The 18,988-nt window shown below is 42.2% G+C and overlaps 1 protein-coding gene across 2 annotated transcripts in view; it reads right to left on the reverse strand.

The window, feature by feature from the left end:
* Positions 1 to 7,950: 7,950 nt before the first annotated feature.
* LPAR1 (lysophosphatidic acid receptor 1) overlaps positions 7,951 to 18,988 on the reverse strand; it is a 72,094-nt gene continuing 61,056 nt past the window's right edge. For both annotated transcript variants that reach the window (XM_063422057.1, XM_063422058.1), the window contains exon 4: positions 7,951 to 13,672. In XM_063422057.1, the coding sequence (XP_063278127.1) occupies positions 13,371 to 13,672 (302 nt within the window). In that variant the 3' untranslated portion in view covers positions 7,951 to 13,370. The remainder of the gene's footprint in view (positions 13,673 to 18,988) is intronic.

Below are 18,988 nucleotides of genomic sequence, written 5' to 3' on the forward strand. Positions count from 1 at the left end.
AGAACCTGTCCCACAAGAATTTCCACTAATCCCTTGGCCATCACATTGCTGAAAATTATATATTTTCCAGCTGCAGGAAGAGACTTGTCAATATGAGCAGCCCCAAGTACTGGGATAGATTTTTTACAGCACAGCTCACATGCCTATGGTGCTTTGTGCCGTTTCTTCAGGAGCACATGTTTTGATTCACTTTAAGATAATTTAGAAGACAGACTAGATGATTACTCTGGCTGTTCTGGATGCAGAGCTAAGGTATGCAATGTCAGTGGATTTCCATACTCCCATTTCACCACAGAGAGATGACAGCTATGGATGAAGAGATCCTCCTGTGCCAACCCACAAGGTTTGATCTGTTTCTCCCAAGGTCCACAGTCATCCTGGGGGACTGGCATCAATATAGATGTTCTGTAAAGTGCTTTGAGGCCCTCTGGCATGCAAGGACCTCTTGGTGGAAGATGGTGACATTTTCTACTTGCTGCATCAATGTTTCTTTTTTCCTTTCAGCTGCCTCACGACAGATGTGTGCCTGCCTTTCCCTCTCTCCAGTCTGCTGGTAGCTCAGATTTCAGTTGGGTTCATAAGCATTTCCTGGCCACTGGTGTCTGGGTTGTGTCAGCATATGACTTAAAGGCTTTCTCCATCCCACAGTAGTTGATGAATGATACTCTAAACAAACAAATGCTTTGTACTGGTTTTGCTGTTTTCCTCACCTGTAGTGGCATTCTAGCACCAATTTCAGAAACAGGCTAGTGCCATATCGAATGGAAAAAGGCACCTCTGAAATAATGAGGAAGTAGTTTTAAACAACTATATGAAAGAGAAATTTTCCTGAGTGAAAACTGCACTGATTGGAATATTCAAAGCAGTAATTGTCAAATTTCTTTGTAATGACACCAGTGCCTGAATCAGAGACAAAACCCTCCATCTATGCAGGCTGTGCTTTTTTGCCATTTCCTCTTTATAGGTCCCACACTTCCTTTTTCCAAAAATTTCTCCCTTCCTGCTATTAACACCTCACCATACTGTGAATGTTGTCATGACATCCCTTTCCTAGAGCCATTATTCAGCTAAGTTTTCTCCTTACCACAACAACTACAAGTTATTATTCACAAAATAATAGGAAATGCAGTCAGTGCTCCTGAAATGTCTATGCCAATGTATGATGGATCATTTCTGGAAAGATCCATCTCCAGCAGCCCATCACAAAGGGGAGGAAAGAAATAAGTCCAACTGAACCAAACACAACAGGAAACTGGGGCTGGCAGCTGGATGGCTTGGCCTCTATCCTGCAAAGAGTGTGGTGGAAATCAGTCCCAATGAGCTTGCAGCTGGCACACAGAGGCTCAGTTTGACATGGTCACCAGAGCCTTTTTTTCCCTTTTTTATCTTAATATTTATGAATGAAAATTCTTGGTTGCCCCTGGGGAGTCTTCATGCCTGAAAGGACCATAACCCCTGGGGAGAAAACCAGAGAAAATTCAGGTCATGTTTTTTCATAGAGTGTTGTGGATTTGTGATCCCATCCAGCAGCCATCTCACCCACTAGCGAGTTTGATGCTGCAGGTTCCAGCCAAGATCCTCCATAACGGATCTCTTGTTACCTATGTCTGCTCTAACAAATGCTGCTCTGTGTTTTAGTCATATTTTGGAGCTGAATATCTCTGCTCCCTGTTTTTCAGGCAAAGCCCATTCCTTTATTTGTCTCCTCCCAAGCACCACAGACTCCCCTTCAACACCCCTCCACAGGCCTACATGGTCCCATTGATTTTCCGTAACCCTCCTCAGCAGCTGTAATGGTCTGGGTTTGTTGAAAGGATAAACCTGCTGACTAACTCAACCCTTCCAGGTTTTCAGGAAACACAGCCATTTCCTGATGGACTCTACTTCAGCATCCCACTTTTCAGCAGGTCCTTTGATGGCTTCCTCATTTCCAGGCCTGCAGAAAATCAAGCTTAGCAGCCCATTAGTTTTCTGTCTGTGGTTCAGCAAAGCCTAATTACAAGGAGTTTTCCACCTTTACATTTAATCCATTAATTTTATTTTTTTCTACAATTCTCCTTTTAGTTTATAATCCCTGAACATATGTTTTGCTTTCCTCCTTCGTTACTACTTTTGGTGTCCAACTGCATTCTTACGTAATTCTCTTTTTTATGTCCAAACTCTCCTCCAAGAATGAGGTAAAAAAGATTACCAACCAGCTCACGCCCAATTTTAGAGTGAGTCAGCTGAATGATAGAGTTGTTTAACAGAGCGACTTGAATCCTGATGCAGGAATGGTCTCATTTGCTGTTGGAAATGTTTTCCCATAAACACATTAACTTATTGCTCTGGATTCTGCAAAAAGACATTACAAAGAGGTATTTCCCATACTGTAGAACTCATGGTTGAAAGGGAGCAGAGGGCATAAACTTAATACCCCTTACTGAAATGGAAAACTTAAATACTGAGGGCCAACTGCCTAGTTGTGTATAATGTGTGGCAGAGCCAGGCGTAATTTCTGTGTTTGGATTCTTGGCACAATATTTTATTCAACTGCCTGTGTTTCCTCTTTCTTTTGATTATTCCTTGCATTTGTTGACTGCATCCTGGGTGTCTGGATTAGAGGCAGAGCAGAAGGGAAGGCACGGGGTGGCTCAGTGTCTGGACTGCTGCATCCCATCATGTGATAGCCTTGTGCATCGGCACTGAGCCCCAGGAGAGGGGCAAGCACTGGGGCAGGAGCCACAGCCCTCTTCAGAGCAGTGCTCCACTGCCGACTGTGGGGGCGACTCCAGCCGCCAATGGGCTGGGCATGATTAGGGAAGGAGGAGGAGGAGGAGGAGGAGGAGGAGGAGGAGGAGGAGGAGGAGGAGGAGGCAGAAGCCCACCCAGGCCGGTGGTGGGATTGCAAAGGCTCAGGAGCTTTACTGATGGACAATTCTTTGATGAATGACTGGATCTGCTTTGTTTTCCATTGTATGCTTGACTTGCACACAGTGTTAACTAATGAAATTATGGGGTTTCTTGCTAAAATCACATGTATGTCACTGCTAGTTCACAGCAAACAACATGGCTTCACTGTAAATTTATACGCTGTGTAATTTTTTTTCCACTCTTAATGGAAAACACACTGTTTTGTTTGGACCATCTCCAGACGTTTCAGTTATGGAGTTACTCACTGAAGGTGAAGCATGTGGGAGGTTACTTTAAGCAACATTACTAGTAAAGCCACTTACTCTGAATATTGGCTGCTCTTTTACTTTATTTGGATGAAGAGCAATATTTTCAAAAGTGTCTGAGCTACTTAGGAGTCCATGGCTTACACCAGAAAAATTTCACTGGCACATGCTGGACTGGATGTAATGTTTTTCCTTCAATGCTTGCACCTTCAGATAGACATACAAGACACTAGAACAAAGGTTCCTTTTACTAGTGCAGTTTCCTTTAGTTCCTGAACCAGATTAACCTGGACTGGCACAAGCAATAGGAGACTAACACAGATATCTTGACACAAGCTGAGTTGTGTCTCTTCCATCAAACTCAATAAAATGAATGCAACCACCTTTGTGCATATTTAAGGCACTTGCGAAGAAAATAGTTTTTGACTTTTTAAGAGCCAAATTACCCTAATAAAACTTGACTTTTCTTCAGCTATGCAAATACTTTTTGAAAATGCTAGCTTTGCAAGTAAAAGAACAGAGCACAGACATTAAGAAAAAACCCCAACAGTGCTATAAAAACTTCCTTTTATACCACTGTTCATTAGAACACGAGTAGAAAAAGCAAGAACTTGAATTTTGTGTAGATGACTTGGATGTTTATTCTTTCACCACTGCCTGGTGCTCACTAATGAATAAAATGTCTACTGTAGCTGTTTCTGTGCTGCAAGAAACTTTAAAAATGCTATTCAAACCCTAGACAAAAAGAAAATCCCATACCCTGTTTCTGTGTGCAAGATACATGCATCCTGCTGGCAGTACTTGCTGTGGGATGGATTCTGCTGCCACAGCACAGCCTTTGGGCCAGGCAACACAAGCCAGAGTTGTCCGCTGTTCAGTACTCACTGGAGAGGCAGAGGGGCCAGCAGGCTGCTATTTTTAACACAAACCTGGAAGGACCCTCTCATATTTTCAAAGCCATAAGTATTTGACCTGTCCTTTTTGGCTGAGTTATAGTCATGGAGCATGATTTAAGGACAATGCAGAGGATCCCATCCTGAGTTCACTGTGGAGCACTGTGATACCTCCTGACAACAAGCCTTATCCCAGACAAAATTTATATCCTTGCTCTCTGGGCCAGGTCTTGAATCCTTACAATCCATTTTATGGGTTCATTATAACCATATAGCTCCTTCAATCCCAATTTAGTGATGTTCTGCTGTATCCCCACTGGGGTTCCATCTCTTTGTAAAGTGCTAGAGGCAGACAAGAGGGTAGTTCAGCTTGTCTCTATTTCATATAACTACTTGCAACCATTTTTTCCCAGGTCCCTCTTGCAATGTGGCCCCGTGGCTCGTTTGTGGCTGCTGCTCCTGGTGGGGCTGCCCTGACACAGTTGCCCACACCTGGGCTGACTTCACACCTCAGAGAGTAAAGTGACTTCCCCTCCACAGCCCCTTTGGTCCCTGCTGCCCTCTACACCACACAGCCACAGCCGGTGGGTGAACAAAACCTCCCTGACTGCTCCGTCTTCCTTGAGCTCACAGGGTGCAGGTCAGGTGCAGAAGCTGGCAGTTTTCACAGTTTTCAAGCGCAGTAATCTTCCTACAGCAGCTAGGTTAAACATGGTTTGTTCGAAAAAGGAAGTTGTCATCCATGGATTGCTGTTTAAAAAAAAAAGTAACTTTTCCTTTTAGTCTTGTTCTTTGAGCTTTCCCAGGATTTTGGAACTCTTACTTAGAATCAGGGTATGTTCTGCTTACAAAAAACCCCAAAAAGTAATGCTGCCCACTCTTTCCCAGTTTTCTGCACAGAAGTAAAAAAATAGGAATCAAAAAATACACCCTTCAAATGAAAGTTTTGCAATCCTGCAAGTTTTCATGCAGTTTGGCTAAGCAAAATCATTGCCTATGTCACAACTGTTTTATGTGTGACCTTAGAATAAATCATTGAACATGTCTGGTTTCTCAGACTAAGAGACATCAAAACACAGACTGTGCATGTATCCAGCTGCCAAGAAAAGAGGTCTGACAGTCAAGGTTTCACCCTCCTCTGCATTCTCTCTGGTAGATCAGGTGTGGATGCCTCGTGCCTTTAAGCATATGAGCTGAAAACCAGGTTTTCCACTTTACAGAAGATCTGCAGGCTTTTTCAGCAGCACAAACAGGTGTGCGTATGTCTGAACAGCAGGAGAAAGGACAGATGATCTCAAGACTAAACAACAGCTCACCTCTAAGCATATTCATGCAAAGATGTAGGAATGATGTTTCAAAAATAAAAGAAAGGTCAGTCACCTTTTTCAAGCCATTGACCTAGTCCAGCTCAGGAAAGTCTGTTTCCCTGATGAGTCTCTTTAAGAAACAATATAGGGGCAGCAGCCTCCCCTGAAGAACATTGCATTAGCTGAAGAGAATGTATACTTACATACTGACATTTTTCCTGACACAAGAACATCTAAACAAAATAATTGTCACTTGCTAGCATATATTTGTGGCTCAAAATCAGACATCACTGTGATCAGACAGGACGGGTCTGGAAGGCAGTAGCAGCTGGAGTAGCTCAAACCAGGCACATTTTTGAGTAACTCCCTTGAACTAAGGAGTGTTTACATATTTTGAAAAGCAGGATTGCAAAGAGACACTTGAGGACAAGAAGAATGTACAAACTTAAAAATCTGTGGCAGAATAAGCAGCAAAATATCCAGATATCATGAACTTTGGAAAAACAGAGAAGTAGAGAAACCTCCCCCTGTATCAGTGATCCTTGAAGCATCCTTCAATCTTTTGAGTGGTAAAACACCATTTATATAAAAAACAGTTCAATTTTGTGCTCAGTGTGGGTGGTAAATGGGAAGGCTTCTCCTTGTTTCAATTGGCCTTTTGATCTCTTAATAAATTAGATACACCTGAAACAACAAAGATTTTCATCAGAAATAAAAATGTAGTGCCATGGAAGGGGCAGTATTCTTTCTTCTTGAACAAAAGCCGCACCCAAGAATTCTTTCCTGAACTTGTCAGAAAGCCTTTGAAAGGATTATAAACCAAACTCTGCACAGAAGGTAAGGGAGTCTCTTCTGCATTGTCCCTTACTTCTCACAATTTTTTTAAAGTGCCACATCTACATATCCTTTAAGTATCTTCAGGGATAGTGACACCCTTTAGACATTGTTGATAAAGATATTAAACCAAACTGGCTCCAAAACTGGGCCTCGGGGAACACCACTTGTGACACGCTCCCTACTGACTTTAACTCCATTTCTACCCTGTCCTCCAGGGAACTACAAGGGAACTGCATTTGTGTTGTAAAACACCTGGCTGTCACCTTGAAGCTTGCTACAAAGATGGCTCAGGTTTTCTGGAGGAGGCACAGAGAAAGGCAACACAAATGAGGAACTGGAAGGACTCTGAGGTGGCAAGAATGTTCAGCAAGAGGCTGGGCATGCAAGGACTAGAGGAGGGAGCAGCAGCTCTGTAACCATGTGAAGCCAAAGCAGTTAAGGGCAGAAAGGCTTTAGATAAACATGAAGGAGGCTGACTTGCATTTGCTCCTGCTGGGTCCAGCTCATGAGAGGCAGTGCTGCCCATCCAGACACACGGTTCTGAAGGGGCACAAAAAGGCACAAAGCCGGAAGGGATTGCTGGAGCAGGCGGTGCAGGGAAGTGCACTGCAGGCTCTGGGCATTGTGATCTCAAATGTGCTGGCTCTCTGCTCTCAGAGCTCCTGCTCTGTGCACGCTGAGGCTGCAAACTGTGGCGCTGCACGTGTTGTGTATTTAATGTTAACAGATCGCCATATAAACAGTCTGGCTTTCCCAGCAAATGGTGATCCAGGGCTTAAGCAGAAAATCCCAGAGGTATTGCAGTGCATTTTCATGAGACGTGATTTATTTTCCAATTGTGTATTTTGGCTTTCTGCTCATTATGTCCAGCAATCAAGCTCTGTGGGGCTGCTTTACATTACACACGCCATGCCATGGAAAGCCCAGCACCAAGGCATTGGTCATGAATCACCAGGATCTGGGGAGATGAAAAAACCTGAACTCTTCTCATTTTTAATTTTTATACTTAATAATGCTTAGAGTGATTAGGAACACCAGCTTCTTTTTCTGTCATTTTGCTGAAGCAGACACTTGGCTTCCATCAGTGTGTGATTGGCTTCTTTAACAAAAGGCAGGGGGCAAATGAACCCTTTACATAAGTCCTCTTTTCTTCAAAATGTGAAATAGGATTTAGCAGAAAAATAGAGTTTTAAAGACGTGCACTCAAACAGCACTGAAAGAATAATTTTATTTCACTTCTGTCCCCTTCCTATGGCAGATCTACGTGTGGACACATCCATTTCTATACATAAGCCAACCAGATTTGGTTTAGTTAACCTTCTATGGTAAAATCCAAACTGGGGACATACTGAAGGAGAAACATGTTCATGCACAAAAAGAAGGAAAGGAAGGTGAAGAGCAAAAGGAAAAGGAGGAAAGCAGAGGAAGAAGGAAGGAATAGGAAGTGGGAAAAGAAGCAGTAAGTTTGTTTTCTCTGTGCAGGAAAGGTTTTCTCTATAGCAACAAGATGAAGTCTCAGGTTAAATGGTGCAAATGTGGACTCTAAAGAAAGGAAGGGGGGCATATAAGAATCACAAACAGATGGATTAAGTGATTTACTGTAAATAACCTGTCCCTTTGCTGTCCCTGTGTTTTAGCCCTATGCTGTCTCCTGGAAGAGACAAGCCTGTGCTTTGATACAGTTTTTGATAAATTCCCGTCCACATCCAAAAATACCAGCTCTCCCAAAAAAGGGTATTTCTTTCACACTCCATATTACACATGCCAAATACTTTATTGTACTAGATACAGCTTCTAAACATTTACAGTAAGTGCACTTAGTAACAAAATTGTTTGCCAAAGCTCACTGGTTCTCTCAATACTTTTGAATTACAAACACGGCTTTATTTAAACAGGAAAAACTAACAGATTCCTGAGTCTCCCACATACACTTCTGGTTATCAGAATTTTATCACAGGCAAATGGGAACATTTCATGGAGGCTCTTGTTAAAATGCTGGCAGCTATCAGTGTGTTGGATTTCCATGTACCGCAGAAGACAGCAGCGTAGTTTAATATCCTTGTGCTCTGTGTTTTTCATTTGTTTTTTGTTGTTGTTGTTGTGTTGTTTTGTTTTGTGAGGTTTTTGTTGTAATTTTTTTTGTTTTGGGTTGGGTGTTTTGTTTGTTTTCTGTAAATATCAACCTCTTTTTTTTTTTCCTCCTTGATAGATTTAGAAAGGAGGAGCTGGGTGAATAGTTTCTGAGAAAATCCTCTAAGAGGAAAATGGAAGGGAAGATAAGGGCATATTTTCTTAAGGCGCTGTTGCTGGACAGCTGTGGGCGTCAGTACTTTTGAACGTAACTCTCTATTGGTAGTGGCCTCTCCAATCAAATGGTAAAGCCCAAGCAATTTGTCTGAACAAATGAGACTGCAGTTGCAAATCCTCTCTTTAAAGACATCAGTGTATAGCACAGATTGATGCCTCACAGCTGGTTTGAAAGGACATGACAGGTACACTTGCAATAACAGGAAAGCCCTTAACAGGATCAGAAGAAGGAAAAGCCTGTATTTATCACTGCAGCAAGTGGAAAAAAACCCAGACGGTTCGCTAGGACTGACCTCTGCCAGCTACATCCAGTCTTCCAGTCAGAAGGGACCCAAAACAATGACAGGGACACCAGGAATGGGTCACACCTCCAAAGGGGTGGGGACAATGCCCTGGAGAAACACCTTTGCCCACTCTGCTTTGCATTACCTTGATTCAGACTGACTGGAAGGCAGACCAGGAGTGTTTGCATCAAGGCCTCTCCATCTGGTAGAGATCTTTTTAATCCCACCAGGGAAGAGCAATCTGCAGGGTGGACTTTTATTTCTTTCACAGAAAAAGCTGCATATTTTTTGTCTGTGGATACCCACTGCAGACAGCTCTGTCTGTAGCAGTGTCACAGACAGAAACCCCAGGTGGGGTATTTACAGTAGTTAAGTATGGTATCTGGTAGCATACTTCTGGGGCAACACAAAGACCAGAAAAAGCTATAAAACCTGCTTCAGAGGCAGAGCCCACTTGGGTTTCCCCTCACACACTGCTCCTGGGACCCAGACTGGCCATGGCTGAACCCCTGCCCACCTCACCAGTACAGATCAAAAGATAGTCCATGGAATGACCCAAAAATTTTCATTTCAGTGCAATCCCATACTGGGACAAATCTCGGTTGATAGAGAGAAGATTCTTAGCAGAGGAAGGAGAACTAAAACACTAGACATAAGTCATGTCCTTTCCTCTTTGACATCCAAGTTACCCAGGCTTAGTTTGCCCCATGCAGATAGCTGGCCTGCCCTTTCTGCCGAGTAGCCTGCTCCAAGCCTTTGTTGCCCTCTTGTTTAAATGCTGCTACAGCTGTGGCTACTTGGCAGAGTTAAAAAAAAAAAAAAGGTGAATCGGTGAATCTTGTGGCAACTATTAAAAAAAGCCTCGTTACTGGTGCACTATGGACAGAGAGGTAAGCTTAGTTGTAGGAATCACTGAAAAAGCCTTGTTTTGGTCTGCCCTCTTTTCTTTCCGCCCAGCTTTTAGTATCTCAGTCAGAAGCCAGCCTGAAGCTGTCAAGTGATACTCAGAACAAAAAAAGGGGCTGACAAGAAAACCAATGTGTCAAAATACATAGAATATATTTTCAATCTTTTATAAAAAGGTTGTGCTTTTTCTGACCAATGAGTTACCTAGCCTCTATATATCACAGCAACAGGGAATTAAAATTCAAAGGCTATCTTTTTAATTACTCTTCATATTTATACTGCCACTGAAAATACAAGAAATAGGAAAACAAATTTTCCTTGATCTGCAAATAATATTCCTTTTAATACACAACTCCCCACCACAGCAATTGCTGACACAAACACCATTACATTTGAACTTCAAGAGGATTTACTTGGACCAGAGGCAATCAGCAACAAAAGAATTTTAATGACTGTGGGAGGATCGTTGGTATTTTAAGAAGTCTCCTAAAACCTTTTGAAGAATTTGAGATAAGTAAAAATAAGTGGGGCAATCTTATTCCCTAAGTACTTTGCACCATGTTTTCACATAGCAGAAGTGAGTTCTACCACTGCACAATGAGGCTGGAAAATATGAATAGAAGAGCAAAACTTGAAAAAATTCTGAGATGAAAACAAATGCCCGGGAACCATTCTAAGGAACAGAGCAAATGAATCCTTCTAGTCCATGCTCCGGTTTTTATTCTCTCTGCTCATTGGAGCTTTAATTTCATCAGTTTGTGAAGAAGTACTCAATTCACAGATCAGATTTCTTAAGGATATAGGAGCGACATGTCAACAACACAAAGCACTAATCAATTTTTTTACAGTAGCCAAGTGCTCAGTAAGTTCCTCTAGTGGAATTCCATCAATTTTCTTCCTGTTGCATTTGATCTGAAACATTGCACTTCACCTTTTAGAAGAAAAGCCACCTGTTATTAGATATGCTCCTGGATTAATACTCCTGTTAACTGAAATTTAATTGCTGCTAAGAGTTCAAAAGGTTCGGCTTCTTAAATTGTTGAGTTCCTCCTTGGGTTGATCAATGCATGTGCACAGCAACTGCCATCAGTTACAACCACAACGATGACAGAAAATCTCCTTGGGCATCTGTCTTCATAAGAGGTCTCTGGACCCACCCATGTCTCAAACAAAAACAGCATTCCTGTTTTCAAGTTATTCACCCATGGCTTCTCAAAACCCACCAGACTTCCAGCAGGTTAAACTAGGGTGAATGATTTGCTGCTATTTTGTAACATCATCCTCCCACTCTATTCAGGTGAGGTTCAATAAAAGCATGCAAACAGCAGTGAAAAGAACACTTGGAAAAAGCAACTCCCCAGCCCAAAACCTCCCAAAACCCTATGATCTTCTACTTTTGTGGGGATGTTAGGAAAAAGTGTTCTTGCTGGACCCAAGGAATAAAGGAACTCCAAGCACTCCTGAGAAATCGTTTTTCTGTCACAGGTCCCCTGTCTTTGGACGCAGTCTTACACTCTCCTTTCTTCTGCTTACCTACACTAGTTGAAGTATCAAGCAGGCACTAGGGAAAAAATTATGAGTGGATTAGCAAGCAGTTGCTTTTAAATGAAAAAGTTCATACAGCCTGGTCTTCTGTTTCTCAGTACACTTCTGTGAATAAAACCAAATCAACCTGTACATTCGCTTGCTCTCAAATAGAGTAAGAAGAAAAGACCATTTTTGTTCAAAGCAAGCAGATATATTCAAAACCTTGGCCAACTGGCAGACCATGTTGTGTTTATTCTCTCTGTCTATTCCACCTTCCACAGTGTCCACACAAAACTAGCTTGACAGTTCAGTTGGATTTCAGTTTTACTGAAAGGAGTGTCAAAACTCTCACTTTATTCAGTGGAGGCAGGTTTGTTCACTTGTTTCTCTTCTCACTCTCAGCAAGGAACTGCCTATTCCAAACAATTTTATGCTTGGAAGCATAAACCCCAAGCATTTCCTCAAAGCAAGAGATGCTGAAAATACTGCATTTTTCTGGGATGACCCTCTACCTTCCATTTTTTCCCTGCCCAAGCGGGAGAATATCATCCCTTAAGTTACATTCCAGTATGGTACAATGAAGGATATATACCTCTGTTTTTTTGTTTTTTGGGTTATTTTTTTGTGAGTGTGGATTTTTTCATTCTTTTTTTTTTTTTTTCCTGGTCTCCCCCCCCCCCCCCCTTTTTTTGTTTTCTTTGGTTTTTCTGTTATAGACAAATTACAATGATGAAAACAGCGCCAGGAATTTACTGTTGATATATTTTACATTGTTAGCAGAACACATAATTTCCTGGAAACAGGTCCCAAGTTTTTTATCAGCAAGATCCCACCTTTGCTCACATTTACCCCTGTTAATGAATTTTGTTTAATATCAGCAATTCTTGGCAACTGATATTCACATGAGTGAGATTTCTCTTCAAAACAGTCTCACATGAAAAAAAAACACCTGTTACCTTAGGTATTTATAACAGTGTACATGTGTGGCTACTACCTGTAGTACGGTCCAGTTATTTGCAATGGATAACTACCTTGTGAAGTGTTGATTTACAAAATAAAATTTTGCCCTGGTTCTTAGTAGCCCAATGCTTTTGAAATTAAAGGGGCATCATTTGAACGGTACTCTACATATACTTTTCAGTGCAAAAATGCAGAAAGTGTTTTGTTTTCAGTTACAAGAAAAGTTCCATTAAAACATACCTTTTTCCCATTAAAAATGCGTATGCTTTTTGCCATTAACAAGAAAAGCATTCCAAGAATGTGCCATAAATACAATTTTTGCAGTCTACCGACCTGACTGTAGCCCTTCAAGAGCCTTAGGGACTCCTACTTTAAGGACTTATCCATAAAAAACTTGGTACCCCTCATGTTACAAATTTCATACTGCATTTCAAAGATGAACCTTATATACATTGTGACTAAAGTACTGTTTATTTCATAATCTAAACAAACACTGGAATACAGTCTATGCTTTTCTACTTTCCAGCAGACTTTACAAAGAGCTTTTTTCATAATTAAAACAATTTGCATACACACAGAACATGCATTCTCTAACGCCAGTAAAGAAGGTAAGAAGGGTCAGTTTCCCTCATCTTCCTGTTGCCTGTGTTAGAAAAAAAACCCTTTTCTTTTTATTGTAGTTATGACAGTGTGTCTAAAGATACAAAGACTAGAGGACAGTTTTACTCCCTGCACAGAAAATGTTCATCACAAGCATGCTGATGGTGATACATATTACATGTCTATTAAATGATAGGCATATTTTTATCCCCTTTACTCCCTTTTTAAAAATACTAAGTGGCTACATGTAAATGCAGTGAAGCAGGTATAAGCTTAATTAATCAGAGTTGATTCAGACTGGCACCAAGATGCAGCAAAGTCCAACAGTCTCAGCAAGGCTTTCCAAGGGCCATTGATGACCTCTGCAAAGCAACTATGGTCTACTTTTTCAAAGTAGAAATCAAAGGCCTTGCAGAACGGCCAGTCCTGTGGATGGGGCAGTCTGTGCTGGCATGTCAGGCCCCCCGGAAAAGATGCGCTTGTAGTCCATTAGTGTTTGAGAAAAGGTGAGTGGGTTACCTTCCCTGGGGCCAGGCACCTCTCTGCCCCACAGCCCGCTGCTCTTTGTCGGTGGCAGGGCCGGCTGTGGCTTCACACCACGGAGTGGTCATTGCTGTGCACCCCAGCCAGAATGGTGTGGTTCAGGGAGGACGCCGACCGATCCGAGCCCTCGGTGGGGCCATTGGCGCTCTCGCTGCGCTGGCAGCACAGGATCTGCTTGAACGTGGCACTCATTTCCTTGTCCCGGTAGGAGTAGATGATGGGGTTCATGGCAGAGTTGAACTCTGCCAGGAGCAGGAAGAATTTTTCATAGGCCAGGACATTGCACTGGGGACAGCAAACATCGAGGAGCAGCAAGACTAATCCTGGGGTCCAGCAGATTATGAAAGCACCTAGAAAGAGAAAGAATGGACAAAACACAAAGTCGACAAATATACTAATGCACCATTACTCATCAAAACATCACAAGAACCATCCAGACAGAAGAAGCAATGGTTAATTTCTCTTTCAAGAGCATTGTTCCCACACTCTCTTTTCACTGACCCGATGAGAGGATTGCCTTTCAAAGATCTGTAAATGGTTATGGGCAGCACATCAAAAGAGCACCACACACCCCCAAGCATCAGTCCCCCACCATCTGCAGTTCTGCTTGGCAAATACATTTACATTTAAAGTTGATAATGAGGAACATTTTTTCCTTCAGCTAGAGACCTCTGACTAGTCAATCTCTTGATCAGGAGAAACAACACTGCAATTTACTTCTCAAACTAATAACAACAAAGGAAACCCTTCTGTCAGTGCTGTGACTGAAGAATCAGTAATAGGAAAAGAGTGGTGCAGGCAGCAATTCTCAAGAAAAAGAAAGCCTGGGTCTTGTTAACCCATTTCAGCCCCATTATGTAATGGAAAGTTCTAAACACACATCCTTCTTGCACTCAAATGCCATCCTTCAACAAATCTACTTCTTTTCTGAGGGCTCTATTCAATCGAAATTCAGAGGCTCATCAGGCTTCAGTAGTGTCAAAGCCCAAGAGTCTTACACTGATTAAAATACTTCCCCCCCTCCTTTTTCTGTTTTCCAAAGGTCTGAGGAGAACAAAGCCCAGAACAAAATTCAGAGCCCAATGCAGAAATTAAATCAAATGCCTTGTACTTTATTGGAAGTACTGAATTAAAGGAGGATCGTAACTCCTTGCAGGGTTAGAGAGGCTTTAAATATAAGCAGTGCTGGGGAAACCCTTACACACCAATCATGCCACAACAAAGACAGGGCTCCTGAGATTTTCCAGGCTGCTTTACTGAGGTGGAAACCAACGTCTTTTCATCACTGAGCAGGATTAGCACAGGCAGCAGCAGTAAGGGCTTCCCAGCACTACACAGTGAGTGCCGTTTCCAAACTGGTTCTCCTGTCACCGTGGTATTTATTTGTTTACATACTGCTCCCGTTTTCTCTTGAGTGATGGTCTCTTGCAGGGCTAGCGGTTAAGTCGGTTCCCACAGCATGCAGACTTTTTGCCATGCCTGCCAGGAAGGTGCCAGCAATTTCCAGCTTGGGCAGTGGCAACTGTAAGCTTTCTGTTGGACACCTTTCTGTTTGGACAGCAAACCCACCTAGACTGAATAGAAGAAGATTTTCTGAAGGGATCTGCAAGCCTGCAATATACTCCAGGTGACAGACACTGGTTACCAACCAAGAAACCACACACAGAGGCTTTTTACACATGAAAAAGTACCCCTAAACTGAGTTTGCTTGCAACTAATGGTGTAGACCAACAAAGCTCGCCAATGGAAAGAAGCTGGGGGGTGAACTGCTAGCTGCCAGCACAAAACATCAAGCCCTTTCACCAAATGATTTTGTTAGGGTCTCTGGCAGCAATCTGACAGCACAAGGATGAAACTCTCCCATGCTGAGGTGGCAGCAAACACATGAACCACTTCATAGCTTTTGTCTGCAGCTCTTTTGGATTCCAGCAGTCCTAGAAAAGAGTACTTGAAACCCATGCAAGGGACTACAGGCTTTTGTCCCTTCCTTGTACCTGTTGCCACAAGAGTAGAAAACTGCATCTCTTTATTTGCAGTATTGTCCATGCTGATAGAATCTTCCCCCTGCACAGAAAAGCTCTGCTGAGCTGGTTTTTCCAGAAACTAAGTCAATAATTCAAATTCAACCACTCACTGTTGAAATTGTGGATGTAGTGTTCAGCCTTCTAGCTAGTAAGGCAGCAGTGGACTTTATTCTAGATTAAGCATATATTTTCTTCACTATAGGCTGCCTTGGGAGAACAACATCAGAGAGGGGAACATTGCAAGTCATGGGATCTACAGTGAAGGACAAAAGACAATGACAGCATTCTCACCAGGCCTGTAGCAGAAAAGTCCAAGGTGGAAACAATGGAACTAGCAGGAAAGCTCTCATAGCATTGTTCGAAGTTGCAATTGAAAGCTTCCAATTTTCCATTTTTTTTTAATCTGTTGCTGAGGAATAACAGAACATTCTGTTGGCATAATTTTTGATATGTTAGAAACAGCAACAAGAAGCTTTATGGTGAGGCAGATAGGAATTTCCTACTGAGAAAGTCCCAAAGACACCCAGAAAAATCCACATGCAGCCCACTGTGTTGAACACTTGTCTCAGATGGAGTTCCTGAGCCTCTCTGGGCTCCTCAGTATCTCAGACAGGTCTGATAACCTATGTGCTGAGGCTTGATTGGCTGCACTCAAGAAAAAGTGGACTGTGGCTGAGCAACCGACTAGGTTCTCTGTGCAGCTTAAGCTACACTGAAAAATGATAAAAACAAAGGTTGCCTTCTCACCTAGGTATGGAAGGAAGTCACTATTGCACAAGTTGTCACCTTTCTACTCCTAGCAAAACATGTCCCCATGCTAATGGCTCTGGCAGCTTATGAAGTGCTTGTAAATGGTGACACAAAAATGGTGACACAAAAAATTGCTGACTTTTTATTTAACTGTTGGTACACTGGAAAATACTGAGAAGCATCACTGATGGCAAGGATGTGTTTGAGTTACATACAAAGGAAAACATAAATGTCAGGCTCTTAATACTTCAGATTTAGTAGCATTTATCACTTAGATGTGGAATTCTTTTTCTGGAAGGGAAACAAGGATTGAAATTTCTTTTCTCCCCACTTACTTAGAATATTTGTTGAAGTAAGCTGGAAGTGAGATTAAATTCTTCCCCTCCCAGAATTCTGTTGTGAATTGCCTTAATCAAGAATGCAGATCTAAAAATATCACATTTAATAAAACAGTAACATCCAAAAGCTACCTGCTGCCATATACTGAAAAGCCTTAAGCATACACTATAATACTGATGCTTTTCTGCTCAGAATCAGGACTGAGAGCAGTCTAAAGTACAGTGTGGGTAATTTCCAGGTGCGTCTTAATATTTCACAAACGCGGTCAAACCTAAATTACAATGACAGACAAAGAGGATCTGTTGCAATCAGTGATTTGAACATTTGTGGATGTGCTATAGCCAAACCAAGGCACTAGGAGAGCCCAACGTACTCAAAAAGAAATGCAGACTTTATGTCCTTGGGTAGCTGAAGAGCACAGTTGCCTGGATAGAGAGCACTTTGGAATATTACCTCCAGCCCTGGCAGTTCCTCGAAGGCAATGGCACTGCAAGAAGCTAAATGAGCTCTTCAGCTGCAGCAGAAGGAGCGTTCCCATGGAGCATGGCCAAGGTCTGTCCTGAGAGTCAGGCCACAGAGGGCTGGGTGAAGAAGAGATGCCCATCAGGCTGAGGAGTAAATGGCTAGCCATTAGATAGGAAATCTTCAGGGAACCAGAGAAGTAGCACATCTTCTTAAAAGATTGAAGGGTCCCTATGTACTAAGAAGTGTGTTTTACAGCAGGAAATGTGAGTTACAAAAAAGCATTTATGACCTAATCTAATTTTCTGCTTCTGTGTGATACCTCTCATCTCAATGAGAAATGAAACTCCAACTCCTCATGCATTGTCTGCCTTGCAGAGCTGTGGTAGAAGTCCACTGAAGGCTTTCCAGTGATCGTGGTATGACTACATCACATCTGTCTTGAACTCTTGTCTGGTGCATTAGTGCAGATTATGTTTCCATGGCAGCTGGATGTTGGAAATCCTTGGGTAAATGAGACAGGGCCTCACAGCAAGGTTTGATCGCAATAAAAAACTCTCGCAATCAAAAAGTAAAAAAGAGAGTATGAAACCACATGAAACCAGCCATGATAAATCACACAAAGATCAGTGAGTACAAGAACAATAGAGAAAACAACTCCAAAAAACAGCAGCAGAAAAGAAACAAGCTACACAAGAATAAACACTGATGAACTAGTCACTCATTACTAGGATACCAGACTGGATGGCTACGCATGAAACTTCTTGTGTTAGCAGGCAAAGTGTTTCCTAAGCAGCACTATTTTTTTTTTGTGTGTGTGTGTGTGTGTGTGTTTTGCCTTGGAGAGCCTATGTCTGTGTTCTTCTGTGAATATTTGTTTTCCTCTAACTCAAAAGAGAAAAATAAAAGAAGCACTTCTGCTTCTGCCAAGTCACACACTGCTGTCCTTCAGAAGCTCCAGAGGGATGTAGGTCTTGTCAATGCACACCTATTCTGAAACACCCTTTTTCTCTGCCTTAACCACACTGTGTCCCTTTCATGTGCTCTCTTCTGTTCATCTTGTGTGTTAACCCTGATATCTGGCATGGGCTCACATTCACCCTGCAAATTCCTCAGTCTGTGTGGAGAGGAAAAATATTGAAAGGGCCTCTTCTAGGGAGTGGGAGAAGAAAAAAAAAATCTCCCGTGTTTGCTGTTTTTTTAAGATTACACGAATAGGATAAGGAACTAGCATACTAAAGACAGAAAAGATCCATTCCAGCTGAACTTCAGGAACATTTATAATCTGCTGCTGTTGCCCTCCTATTCTTGTCCACCTGCTGTCCTCTCCAAATCCCCTCCTGCCGTCAGAGTGGCACTTGTGACAGGCAGCTGCACCCCCTCTTCCTCTGGACAACGGTGACTGAGAGAGGAAAGGACACTGAACATCACTGCTATCAGGGAGAAGAGTCCTTCTGCAATTGGTGCAGGTTAAAAGCAATGCTCTGGGAGAATGATTTTTTTTTAAATTAACAAAACCATAGCCAAGAAGGGTTGCAGAAGTGCCTGGTATTTTCCACATTCTGATATAATCCTACCCTCGGCAGGGAAAGCCACTTACTATGCTAGCTGAGGTGCAAGCTCATCAGCTGCAACACAACTGCACTTCCTCGTGTCCTAGCCATCTGTGAACGGTATCAATAATCCTCCTTATCACACTGAGCAGTATCTTGTGCAGAGCATGAACAGAGATAAGTACTGCAAGCAATAGTGCCTGTTTACAGCTATGTATTGTTTTCCCCTGATGCAAACATGACAGCATGAAATCTAAAATGAATGAATGATTATGGATGCCAAAGATCACGAAGAGCATTTATCATGCTGTAAACATACAGAGTGTAGGAGTGATTCTTCTAATTCTAGTCTGACCTAATTTTTCCCAATTTTGATACAACATTGCTACAATATAGCTGATAGTTCTTGGTGGATGAAAGAACTGTTGTTGTTTTTTGCATTTTCTGCTGGAAATAATTAACATAGGGGTAATGTTTGCTTCCACCCATGGAATTTTGTGTAGAAGAAATTTCATGTAAAGAAATAAAATGTGACTAC

Source organism: Prinia subflava, chromosome Z (assembly GCF_021018805.1).
Source record: "Prinia subflava isolate CZ2003 ecotype Zambia chromosome Z, Cam_Psub_1.2, whole genome shotgun sequence".
Classification (NCBI taxonomy): Eukaryota; Metazoa; Chordata; class Aves; order Passeriformes; family Cisticolidae; genus Prinia; species Prinia subflava.